The sequence below is a fragment of the Branchiostoma lanceolatum genome, chromosome 19 (genome assembly GCF_035083965.1).
Source record: "Branchiostoma lanceolatum isolate klBraLanc5 chromosome 19, klBraLanc5.hap2, whole genome shotgun sequence".
Taxonomy (NCBI): Eukaryota; Metazoa; Chordata; class Leptocardii; order Amphioxiformes; family Branchiostomatidae; genus Branchiostoma; species Branchiostoma lanceolatum.
In genome coordinates this window covers 778,926-792,912 of record NC_089740.1, presented here as the reverse complement: position 1 = coordinate 792,912, position 13,987 = coordinate 778,926, and the positions used below count along the sequence as shown (strand labels likewise).

The following is a 13,987-nucleotide window of genomic DNA, read 5'->3' as shown; positions in this document are numbered from 1 at the left end:
AGGACTACACGTTCTACTGGCAGGGGAAAGGGTCCAATGAGCCCAGGGAGCACGGAGTAGGCTTCGCGGTGAAGAACACCTTACTGAGGATGGTGGAGCCGGGAAGTTATTTTTATAAGTTTATAAGTTTATTTTATTTATACAGGGGAAATACACCTGATCATGAAATGTACCTGATCATATTTTCTAAAGACATCAACCACAAAAAATATGAACACAGTCCTTCCACAGAAGAAATATGTCTATAAACTTTTGCTCCATAGCGTCGAAAACAAAGTGAGACGCTCGGATTTCGAGTTCCCGCGGTAAATCCCACAATATTGAATAGAGATCGACTGTAAAAGTAGCTCAACGTCACAGACCGCACATACTAAGAAGTTACCCATTACGTGTTGACACTAGAAACCCGCGATGAACCGCCAAAATTGGGAAAATCTTACGATTGTTTAAAAAAATGAACCCACTGAAAATAAATATGGCGCTGTGTGTCTATCGTTGCCCAAAAAATATAATATTTCCATGCGTTTACGGTATCATTTTAAAGATCGGTATCCGCACTACGCAATATGCTGCTAGTTTTACTGTCGCCATGCCTGAGAGTGGCGGCCATGTTTCGCGATTTCGCGCTGTTGTTTACCGAATCATATCGGACATATTTCTGCCGTTTTAGAGATTTTGTGGCCTCAAAACACATATCACAAGGGAAGTTAAGTTATGATTGTTGTTTTGACGTGTTACATGTCTTCTGCGAACAAATAATTCTTCCGCCGCGCTGCCGATACTACGGATATAGTGGTCAGGAAATTATTATTCCCTGTGTAGGCGAGCACCCTACTGACCATACGTTTTTGATCAGCGTGCTTTGGTTTACGATGTAAACAGAGACTATCAAAGTTATTTATATGAAAATTGTATTTTAAAATGTCAATGTCGCGTCTTATTTTCCGATTTACTTTGTAGCGTCATAGCGATATCGACCGATATGTTACGAGGTATAAAGGCGTGCCGCCAGGATACTTTTCACAGGGCCGTCAAAGCGGCGAGAAAATCAACGCCGGTAGGCCGAAAAATAGCGAATTACGAGCAAAAATACCGGGGAAATATGGGCAGAAAAACCTTAACTTACGATTTTAGAGGGATTCCTGGTTTGCAAAGCCTCAATTTTTCAAAAAATAATAAACGTACCGTCTAGAATAAGAACGTACAGGGTGGAACTATTGGCGAAAAAAAATAAACGTACCGGTACGTTTATTTGAGAGGTGAGAGTAGGTGACTTCAACGCAAGAGTGGGTGACGACCATGAATCCTGGCCAGCATGCCTTGGAAAATTTGGTGTTGGCAAGATGAACGAAAATGGACAGCGAGCGCTGGAGTTTTGCGCATATCACAACCTGTGCATCACAAACTCGTACTTCCAGACCAAGCCCCAACACAAGCTTTCCTGGCGACACCCTCGCTTGAAGCACTGGCACCAGCTGGACCTGATCCTGACAAGACGGACCTCGCTCAAGAACGTGCTACTGACACGTGCGTATCAGAGTGCAGACTGCGATACAGACCATTCCCTGGTATGCTGCAAGTTCAAGATGGAACCGAAGAAATTCCACCACGCAAGACAGCCGGGAAAGCCACGCATCGATATCAGATGAATGTCTCAACCAGAACGTGGAAAAGTTTACTGTTGCTTTTGAGAAGGAAGTTAACAGCAAGCCATCTGGACTGTCAGCGACAAAGAAGTGGAATGATCTGCGAGACGTGATGCATCGTACAGCCATGGCTACCTTCGGAAAGAAGACCACACAGTCACACGACTGGTTTGATGCCAAGTCAGCAGAGATGGCCCCCGTGATAGAAGCCAAACGTGCTGCTCTTGCAGAGTACAAGAGAACACCCAGCGAGAGGAATCTCCACGTCCTCAGAGCCGCAAGGAACAAAGTCAAACAGACAGCCCGACGGTGTGCCAACGAGTACTGGAGCAAGCTTAGTGAAGACATCCATGTAGCTGCCATAACAGGAAACATCAGAGGTATGTATGATGGTATTAAGAGGGCACTTGGACCAACCCAGAGCAAGACAGCTCCCCTTAAGTCCACCACTGGGGAAGAGATCACAGACAAGAAGCTACAGATGGAGAGATGGGTGGAACACTACTCGGACCTCTACTCCAGGCAAAACACTGTGTCCCCCTCAGCCCTCGACGCAATCGAATGTCTGCCAACCATGGATGAACTAGATGCTGAGCCAACCTTGGATGAGCTCAACAAAGCCATTGACAGCTTGTCCACAGGAAAGGCACCAGGCAGTGACGCAATCCCGCCCGACCTACTCAAACACTGCAAGACCGTCTTACTGCTCCCGCTACACGAACTTCTCTGTCAGTGCTGGAAGGAAGGTGCAGTCCCACAGGACATGAGAGATTCCAAGATTGTCACCCTCTACAAAAACAAGGGAGAGAGAAGCGACTGCAACAACTACCGGGGAATTTCACTACTCAGCGTGGTCGGCAAGGTATACGCGAAAGTTGTATTAGCCCGTCTACAACGGCTTGCTGAACGTGTCTACCCCGAGTCGCAGTGTGGATTTCGTGCCAACAGATCGACGATCGACATGATCTTCTCCCTCCGTCAGCTGCAAGAGAAGTGCAGGGAACAGAACATACCCCTGTACATATAGCATTCATCGACCTCACCAAGGCGTTCGACATGGTTAGCAGAGACGGCCTCTTCGAGATCTTACCCAAGATAGGCTGTCCACCAAAGCTACAGAGCCTCATCGAATCCTTCCACACCAACATGAAGGGGACAGTACTGTACAGTGGCAACCTGTCTGAGCCATTTGACATACGCGGCGGTGTAAAACAAGGCTGCGTTGCGGCCCCCACGCTGTTCGGGATCTTCTTTGCCCTGCTCCTGAAGCAAGCCTTTGGAACAGCAACTGAAGGAATTTACCTCCGCACAAGATCCGACGGCAGACTCTTCAACCTCAACCGCCTCAAGGCCAAAACAAAGGTAAGGGAAGCCCTGATCAGAGATCTACTGTTCGCTGATGACGCCGGACTTGCAGCTCACACAGAGCAGGAACTCCAGTCTTTGATGGATCGCTTCTCCAGGGCATGCAATGACTTTGGTCTGATCATCAGCCTTAAGAAGACAGAAGTGCTGGGCCAGGATGTAGAAGCACCCCCGGCCATCACCATCGGTGACTATGAACTGAAGGCTGTGAACCACTTCACATACCTCGGATCCACGGCAAGCAACAATCTTTCCTTGGACAAGGAGATCGACAAGAGGATTGGAAAGGCAGCAACTACACTCGCCCGTCTTACCACTCGAGTGTGGGAGAACCCCAAACTCTCTGTCAAGACAAAGATGGCCGTGTACAACGCATCGTTCTCAGCACACTTCTCTATGGGAGTGAAACGTGGTCGACCTATGCTAAGCAGGAGAATAGGCTAAACGCCTTTCACATGAGGTGTATGCGCCGTATCCTTGGCATATCATGGAAGGACAAAGTGACCAACACCGAAGTGCTGTCCCGCGCCGGCCTCCCTACCATGTTCACCCTGCTCAGGCAGCGCAGACTTCGCTGGCTAGGCCACGTCCGTCGCATGGAGGATGGCCGAATCCCCAAAGACCTTCTCTACGGAGAACTGATCTCAGGAAAGAGACGTACCGGGAGGCCACAGCTGCGTTTCAAAGATGTCTGCAAGAGGGACTTGAAGGCTCTAGATATTGATACGGAGCACTGGGAGGACCTTGCAAGTGACCGTTCCAGGTGGAGATGCACACTGTTCAGACAGCTCAAATCAGGAGAAGTCAGACTGATGCACAGCGCAGAAGAAAAGCGGATCCGCAGAAAAGAGCTTTGCAACAGAACTGAGTCAGCTTACAGATGTGATTTTTGTGGCAGAGACTGCCATTCTCGTATAGGGCTGTTTAGCCATAGTCGATGCTGTAGGGCTGTTGTGAATTAGGATTTTACCATGGTCAATACTGACCGACGGAGGCCATATATATATATGTATTGTAAAATGTAATAACTTGAGGCTTTTCTCTATTCTATTAGCTTAATGTCATCTTTTCTCAAGTAGATTCTTTCACGTGCCAATTTTAAACTTTTTAGGATGTGAAAACTTAACATTTGAAAATCATTTGAAAATCACTTGAAAATTGAATGAACAAGGTTTTGAACTGTAGAATGCAACAATAGTATAAAGAAAGTATACTCAATTGCAAATCATCTTATTTTAACTTTAAAGCTGAAAACTCCCAAAAATGTTTTAAATCCCTTGGGAGTCATCATTTATTCCCAAGGGACTACAAATCTTAACCCAAAATTAAGGAAACAGATGCAAAATTATATCATAGGGTAATATTTTTCTGACTAAGGAATTTGTAGCTCACATTTTCTGACACATTTCATGAACTTTATTTTTTCATGCACGCGCGCACAAATTTCTCACGTGCACAAACCCCAACCCCACGGCGATAGCATTGTGAACATGAATAAAGAGTGCCATTAATAAAATAAGGAAAAAACGAACTTAAAACGATGATCGATAAGCTGTTCTTCAGCAACATGAAATATTTAAGGATGTTAGCTTTTATTGTTTAGTAAGCAGGGTGCGAAATACTTTTTTGAGCCAGGTTGCACGGTGTGCAACCTGGGTAGAGAGCTAGGTTGCCCGTCAGAATTTCAGGTTGCCCCACCTAAAATTCACTGATTTCTTGAAATTATATTTTGTAAGTAGTACTACATAGTATTAAATAGCCTTTAACAATATAACTGGCGCTAAAATGTGCTTTTGTTTCAAAATAAAATTCAATGATTTACAATGTAAATAAAACACCACAACCCACAACAAACAAACTTATACAATTCATGTGTAACACGGCTATTTTTTTAGTACAAATAAATCCTTTTTTCAACCCCCATAGACTTTTTGCTTTTTCTGCTCTAGGAAGAGTTACACTGCAATAGTTACACTGCAATAGGACTTGTACCTGTACATTATTCTCATCCCTCACATAAAAGTTGTTACTGGGCATATTTTCAAAATCTAATAAAAGTACCCCCGGAATAAAATAACTTTTATTTCTTATTGAAAAATTCACAGGTGGGTTATTAATGATATACATGTATGATAATCATAAGATAAATACAATTATAGTCGATGTCATTGTCCAGTTTTTATCTCACTGTCACAACATTTTAACAACTTAGTTTATTCTATAATCATTTTTGCCAAGTAAAGATTTTTTAAATCCCAGCTTATTATTAGTAAAGTGTCTCCATCTCCACTTCTGCAATTTTTAATTTTGCCCCCAAAAGGCACACTAGCAACATTTCGCCCATAGAAATACACAGCAACTCAAACACTGCCCTCTACCAGTTGTTGCTGGTACTGCAGATTGCAAGTCATTACTCTCGCGCAATCACGCGATATCCAGCGAGAGTCGATGAATTCAACATGGCGGCAAAGAGCCGAGCGCTGAGCCACGCTCTCTTTCCGACGAATTTTGCGTTTCAGGCACATTAAAACAGGTTGACTATGGATGCAAACGAGTGAAAAAGTATCGGTAACTTTATTAACTTGTTTAGTTGGGGGTCGATTTATATTTTTGGTTTGAAAATTTACGAGACTGAGAGCGAGTGTGTGTGCTCACCACACGGGTGTGTGAGCTTCCTTGGTCCAATTATTTTCTACTTCGTCAAGTAATTGCCGCAAAATCGATTTCTCCGGCCCAAAATTCAGGTAGCGCACCGCGCAACCTGGGTTAAGAGATAAGTTGGGCCAACCGAAATATTGTTGCGCTGCGCAAGTGCGCAACCGGGTATTTCGCACCCTGGTAAGTAGACTTTGGCGACTTACTTTGTTTCTAGGCCTAGTAAGTTTATAGTAGAAGGTAAGTACAGAAGTTGTTGTACTGTTTGTTGTGTCAATAAAGTTTATATTATGACCGGCAAAAAATTATACATGTAAAAACTAAAAAAGGAACGATATCGTCTATACTAAGTTATTCATGATCAAGGAAATTCATGTCAAAGGACGCACACTTCAACCCCTCTAACCAACTTCTCACAAATTATTTTGGTCACATACTGCCCAGGGCCAGCTTTTTTTAAAACATCTTGTTTGTATTTAACGTTATGCAAATCGATGGCAAACCTTTCTTCTTCTTCTCTGGTACTGTCAAGTCCAAATTTTTGGCAAACCGTCTTGAGCAGGAGTGCAAGTTTGCATCGTGAACGCAAAATGTAAACCGTTTTAAGTCGGAAATGAATCAAACAGTTTTGATTTTTGCATCATGAACGGATAATGGACTAGCCCGGGACGGAGATCCACCGTGGTAAATTATGCAGCCGGGGGAGGGGGGCATAGCAAATTCTAACTAGTTTGACGGTAAACAAGGAGATAAACCTCCTTTCGGAAACATAAACGAAAACAAGAACTCGTGGACTCTATTCCCGATACATTGCCAGGATACTTAAGAAAGGAATTAGCTTCTTAAGACGTAGTACAGCGTAACTAAACTAGCGTTAACGTTATTACTTATATGCGGTGGAGTTTCAGGACGCAGTAGTTTCTTTTATGCTATGGTCACATATTTCAAAACCGGGGCCAGAGCTGAAACGAAAAAGAGAAGTGGACTTTCAAGACATCTAACTATGCTCATGGATATAATTTTTTCCCGTCTTGTGTGTAATTTGTAACTCCTTTTGACAATTTTATCATGCAGTTGCGTCTCCTGTTTCCAAACTATTATATTAGTTGGATCCGGGAGACCCCGGATCGAATCCCGGGAAGGGTATCCTTGTCGGAGCTGCACCGTCTTTCGGAAGAGACGAAAAATGGGGGTCCCGTGTTCCAGGAGGTGCCTCGAGTGCGTTACAACAGCCTCATTACTCACATGGGTACCTACTGGCTGAAATAATACAACCTGGAGAATATAATTTTCGTTTCCGCTAACTACTACCGGTAGTACTCAATGGGCCTCTGTTTGGAAACGTGAGAACTGAGCGCATCGAGAACTGGGGCGCTAAAATATGATAGTAAAGACATCTATACTTACGTCGGTTTCATGTTGACTAGCTCTTCTTTCTGGAGCGGTCAAGCCCAAGACCGGTCGTCGAAATCCAAAAAATGTAAGCACAAGGAACTGTTAGAAGCTCACGCGCGCATGAAGCCACCTCTGTAGTGTCTGCCACTTTCAAATTTACCCCCAACCAATCAGCATGCATAATAGTCTTGACCAATCAGAATGGGAGTCTTTAGTGACAGGAATGATTTTTGCAACAACAAAAAATAAATAAAATAAAAACTTTTCCTCAAACCCGAGTGCCATAAAAACGGGTTGATAGTCATCATGTATAAGCGCTAGTAGTTAGGATCAAACACATTTATATTACAACATACTTGTACTGAGAATACATCTTGCTGATTCGTGAAACGTAACCATAGGGTGTCCCTATATTGGGAGGAAAGGTTAGCCTCCACCAGGCCCCCCTACCTACATGTGAATACGTAAGGCCCCCTCTCATTGGGCTGCGGTACTGTGGCGGTAGCGTGCGGTAGCGTGGAAATGGCTACCGCCGCAGTGCCGTGCACAGACCTCGGCGTACCGTCCTAGTGACGTCCCAGTGCCGTTCCAGTGCCGGTCCACACCGCCGGCGTGCCGGTTGAAATGGCGATTTTTTTCAAATTTTGAAAAAAAAAACGCAAGTGGCAAAGTGCCGCGCGCTCGCCGGGAGCTCACCGCGCGCGCTATTGTATAAAAAGTGATAACGTTGGGTAACATAAATTCGTGGGGTACTTAAATTCGGGATTTTTCGAAAACGGGGTATTTAGGGATATGTGCTAGATGCAACATCAGTAATACCGCTAGAAATGCAAACTTGACAGACTAACGTATTCAGAACACTGTCTGAAAAGCTTCGATAAGCATGCATTAGAAGGCGACGAGGACAAAAACTCTCCGTCCCTTATACGAGGGCCTGCATGGGGGGGGTCCCGACAACGCTCTACGCTAAATTCGGAGGGCCGGCTACGTAATACGCTAAATTCAGAGAGCCTCCCTACGCTCTACGCTAAATTCAGAAAAGCCTCCCTACGCTCTACGCTAAATTATGGAGTGGTCGGCAACGCTCTACGTAAAATTAAAACGGCCGATTACGCTCTACGTAAAAGGGGCATGCAGGCCCTCTTATACTACGGCCGCGTGGCGCGTTGGATACACCCGATCCCAGATCCCTCGATCTCGGAAGTAAAGCAACGCGCGGTCCGGACAGTGCTTGGATGGGAGACCAACCAAGGACGTCCGGATTGCTGTAGCCTCACGAAGCTTTCCACGAAATCGTCTTCCGGGAGGGACGTAAAACGGGGGTCCCGTGCTCGAGGAGGTGCCTCGAACACGTTAAACAGCCTCATTACCCTACACATTGGGTACCTGCCTGTGGCACTGGCTGCAAATACACCTGATAGTATTATTATTATTATTATTATTGGAACAGTCTGAGGGCTTCGTGGGAGAATCACACTACATCATTGTCGGCTGGTTTATAAGACAAATGTCACATCCGCTTCCTGCTAAACACAATCATTTACAAGACAACTTATTTTCTTAAAATTGCTGACCTGCAATTGGACTCTAAGTGTGATCAATCATCAAAACCCCTCTTTGTTGCTACAAGCTACGGCACGTGTATTTTCCCGCCGCCATATCATTACCCAGAATCCTGTTGTCAAGCAGACGACAAAGGTTTGTGAGGAACACTTTTTTGTCTAAATGTTGCGTGTGATTGTGGACTGAGGACGATATTTTCCTCAAAGTTTGCTCCTAACACAACAAGGAATACATTGACATAGTAGTATTATCAATGCTACGGCATCCGGCTAACTTCCTATGAATAATGTACACGTTGCCATGACGGTGGATGTCGACTTTGACGTTCTATAGCTACCGACTCAACACTCGGGTTGTTCCCGTAGGCCTGATGTGTGCGGTACGGCCGTTTTTTCGTGTATTCTTTTAGTGGACACGTCTATATCCATAGCACTCTCCTCAAGCCAAGGATGGAACGAATAGCTGCTGTATAAAATGTGATTAGCGGTAAGATATTCAAGACGAATCTTCTCTCCCGAATTAATGTGCCCCCCTGTCCGACAGCACCGTCATTGTGCGTGCGGCGGACGGTAGTTTCAAGTTGAAATATTATGGTGTCAGCACGACTAGAGAGAAATCTACCATACATATGATTAGTGCAAAGATAGTACATGATTCTGACAGAATAATAGAAAAAAATGATGGTTTATTGTTCTGCTAGATTGATTTCAGTCAACCATTATCGGAAAAATCCCGAATTTATGTTACCCAACGATATGTCAGTTTCAAGGTTATACGTATATTCTATAACATGTTACCTTTGTTGTACCAAGTGTCATAAGTGAAAATCTTTTTATCATTTGAAATCAGTTTTTGATGCATTTTTTATTGATTTTGCATTGTAATTTGATCCATTAACAGCTAGCACTGCGATTTCTGATTAATTGACATCACTACCATCAAAATACAATCGGTTCATTTCCCTAGCCATTGATCTGTTTAAGAGTTTGGTTAAACCTATTTTACTGCATTGTAGTGAGGTTGATGATTGTAGCTGTAGAACTTCTGATATTTTCATTGGGATATTGTTTTATCACACTTAAAATTAGATCATTGTACATTTATTCCAGTACGGAAGTTGGTAGACTAGTCGCTCAGGAAATGAATCAGACCACTCGTCTACATGCACTCGCCCCGCTCTTGTGCCATTGAAGAAATACAGTACAGTGATAAACTGAACTTGATATACCAGTCAGACACTGTATCGCAAATTCTACTCAAAGTTTCGCCGTAAGGGGTGAATTGGCGGAATACCTATTGATCGTTGATAGTCAAACACAGTTTATTAGATACTCTCGCCAAGATTAAATAATTTACCTACTAACAGGTTTATTTAAAAAACATACGACACTTCATCATTCGGGGAAGAAAATGACTGTCAATACCAACCGTTTTGGATATACATTTAAAGAAAGTGTTAAACTCACGTTTCTCCCTGGCTGGAGGGAACCACTTAAAAATCAAAAATCACTTTGGCAGGGAAGACTTTATCACATCAATTCATAATAAACCGTTTGTAAGAAGTAACTACATCAGCGCACGTTATCTAGAAGTTGAAAAGGATCGACACCACAACACACCAGGCACCCACAGATTGTGTCCCACATGTAACGAAAATATTGAAGATAAATTGCAATTTGTGATGGCCATGTCCGGTCCCACTTATGGCAAGGAGAGAGATGTGCTGCAAAGTATTACTACTAAGACTAACTTCACCCTATCTGGTACACAGAACGATGTATTGTTGTCATGTCCAACGCTTATACCACCTACATAGGTCAATTTCATTATACTTCATCCTAAAAGCGAGGGAAAAATAATCCATACATGGCTTTATTGTAATTCATACACTGTTATCGATAATGTTTTGTACTTATAATTGTAGGATAGGTTAGCCTTGCAGTATTGTTGATTCAGTGCCATACATTGTACCATTTACGATTGTCGAACAATAAAGTTCATTCAATAACTTGCTCATCTGGGCTTCAAACGCAAATGCGCCGCACGTCAGTGAGAGTACTTGCAAATGAAAATTGGTGAACGAAACGCGACGGTGCCGTAGAAATCTGCCGTGGCAGTGCCGCCGCAGTGCCGGAGCCCAATGAGAGGGGGCCTTTAGAGACTGATTGATGCCGAACAAAGCTTTAAGGGGCAATTTACATTACGTTAAGATTGACCTCCTACGTACATCCACTGGGGAATGATGTGCGCACACATGGATATGGACTGAGGTTTAATCTTTGGGAAGTTTTGTGACTTCTCCGTAGGTGAAAAAGGAAATACTTTCTGTATCTGTACTAATTTTACCTGCAGATTTTTACTGCTGCTCAATCTGTAGCTGCAATACGTGCAAGAATTTTAGGCTTTTCTTAAATCAGATGCCTTTAGTTTCTATATTGTTGATATGATATACGTAAGAAATTCTGAAGACACTCACCCCTCAGGTACTCGGATATCCAATTTTTGTTTCGCAAGTCCCTCGATTACGGGACAGCTTCATTGTTATAGAATGAATATAAATAATATGCAGTAATATAGGAATAATTCAATGAAAAGAAATCTTAACTTTATTAGCAATAAATAGCCAAATTAAGGTATTGTTGAAGGGTGGCTGACGAATTTTGGGATGTTTTTGAAAAAACCCTTTCTTAAGCTTTATAAACCTTCCTCAACCTTAATTTTTTTTCAGGTAGTACCTTATAGCAAGGTGATAATTTATGCAAATTAGTATGATGTCATGATTACGTCATCAAGATTTATAAGGCCACGCCCCTTTTTTATAGAAAAAACGCTCTCCTTGGCTTGTGCTTCGATGTTCATCAATGTAACTTTGCAGGAATGTACATAATAGTAATACTCAAAGAATGACGCGTGTCAACTCGAATATCTTGAAATATCGATTTTTGGCGAATTTTTTTTGGTTATCAAACAACAAAAAATTCGCCAAAAATCGATATTTCAAAATATTCGAGTTGACACGCATCATTCTATAAGTATTATTATCATGTACATTCCTGCAAAGTTACATTGATGAACATCGAAGCACAAGCCAAGGAGAGCGTTTTTTCTAAAAAAGGGGCGTGGCCTTATAAATCTTGATGACGTAACCATGACATCATACTAATTTGCATAAATTATCACCTTGCTATAAGGTACTACCTGAAAAAAATTAAGGTTGAGGAAGGTTTATAAAGCTTAAGAAAGGGTTTTTTCAAAAACATCCCAAAATTCCTCAGCCACCCTTCAACAATACCTTAAGGTATAGTCCATGACACAAATACAAGGCCTTTCTAAAGCTCAGTTCATTAACTTGTTTACTGAGGCAATCCTGACTGGTCTGAGTGAAAGTTCTATGGGCTAAAACTTACATATGGTCGTCAATTTTATGATCGTCAACCCATTATAATTTTAAAATTGTATAAACAATCTTAAGAGCAATTGTCTCTGCATCTGGATGTAATCATATTAGATGAATAGCGTCCTAATACTCCCCTTTTTTTGTCAGTGGGAGTTGCAGAAGGTCAAATAGTTTACAGTGCATATAACTATGACATTCACCATGTGGAAATCCGTCATTAAAAAGGCCGCTGCCATGGCAACCAGCCATCAACTCTTAAACAATTTTAGAAGTGCCAGGTAGATTCCTTGCAGCATAAAATAGTTTACTGTGCATATAACTATGACATTCACCATGTGGAAATCCGTCATTAAAAAGGCCGCTGCCATGGCTACCAGCCATCAACTCTTAAACAATTTTGGAAGTGCCAGGTAGATTCCTTGCAGCATAAAAAGATTAAAGAAAAAACCTTTTTACCTCAATTTTCAACTTGTCAATACTGAAGAACCAACTTGCCAATCCTTTGTTAGCTGTCTACTCTCCTAAGTGATAGGCAGGTTTCTTTGTTACATGGAAAAACTTCAGGTTTCATTTTCTTTACATATGTCACTTTGTGATCACTAGTACTCGGTGTCCAGCACCGAAGGTGCCTTCATCGCTAGACTTCCCGTGATGAAGTCTTGTCATATCTGGTCGTCCAGCAATGAGGCGACTTCTTTACTGGAAATCTCTGAATCATCACTGGAAGCCGAGAGATGAGAATACCTGCGGAGTATGAAATCACAATGGACCTATTACATTATTATGACTCTGCAAGTAGGGACTCTGTCACTCTCACGTGAGTTCTTGCCACAAACAGAATGTTGTATATTTGGAATATCAAAAGTTCTTTGGCATGTTCTTTTTTGCGGGGAGGACGAACACCAAAAATTCATTTTGGAATTGTAACATCGTATCTGGTCTAACGTTAATATCACAATGAAACACTACTTGGAACGAATAGAAATAACCAATTGAATGTACAAAAATGTATTGTTGGGGGACAGTCAGCTTGCTCTAGCTTGGTTCTAGAGTGTGACCCATCGAATGTTGGTGTCTTAGCGCCGCCGCTTTTTCCGTGGCCCGTCCGGAAATATTTGATGATTTACAGTTTTTGTAGATAAGAATTACTTTTTACCAACCGAATTTGAAATAATGAGTGTTTTACCCGATAAATTCCCTGGCAATACATTCAGTGGGTTGTTTATTAGAGTAGTGTCCCGTTGACTAGGTTGTTACATGAAAATCTACCCTCCGTGCCGTCTTATTGTAGTACGCTATCGACTCAAAAGATCATGTATTACGAACGTTAACACTGGAACATTCCAGTACTAATAGGACGTGATTACTTTTGTAAGTGCCAGGCTGTTTTTTGCAGCATAAAAAAGTTGAAGAAAAGTCCGTTTAATCTCAATCACCAAGTTGCACATGTATATTTCACCTACAATTCTGTAGTTGCAATTTTGCCACAATGGAAACAATGGCTTAGTCTTTGGGTCACTGTGGCCGGCCCCATTGAGAACCCAAACTTGTTTTTTAATAGAATATCTATAAAGATCTGAATTAGAGCTGTGCCAAAAATCAAGAGCCCTTTATGAAGATATTGCTTGCTAACAACGTCAAAAAATGGCTTTTAGTCAACAAAAGTAGGTCATCTTTAAACGTTTGTTGCACCTCATCTCCAAAACATTTCAAGCAAAACTTTACATAATTTTTCTGGTTAAGATATGGATAATAATACATATTAGAGGCAACCAAATTTCTGTTCATTTGTTGGAGTTGCAGTATGCCAGAGATGGTCCATTTTGAGTGAGTTTTTAACTATGAAACTTGCCATTCTCTACGAGTATTTATAAAACATACAGTATTATCTACAACATTTCAAAACAAGAGGGTTTTTTTCTCCATGGATGAAACTCCGGTAAACATATTACGTTACACACATGTA

General features: G+C 42.1%; 1 protein-coding gene across 2 annotated transcripts in view; it reads right to left on the bottom strand.

Annotated features, from left to right (window-relative positions):
* Nucleotides 1-7,223, bottom strand: part of LOC136425711 (kinesin-like protein KIF23) — a 79,494-nt gene extending 72,271 nt beyond the window's left edge. For both annotated transcript variants that reach the window (XM_066414644.1, XM_066414645.1), the window contains exon 1: nt 7,074-7,223. In XM_066414644.1, the coding sequence (XP_066270741.1) occupies nt 7,074-7,084 (11 nt within the window). In that variant the 5' untranslated portion in view covers nt 7,085-7,223. The remainder of the gene's footprint in view (nt 1-7,073) is intronic.
* Between the last annotated feature and the right edge of the window lie 6,764 nt (nt 7,224-13,987).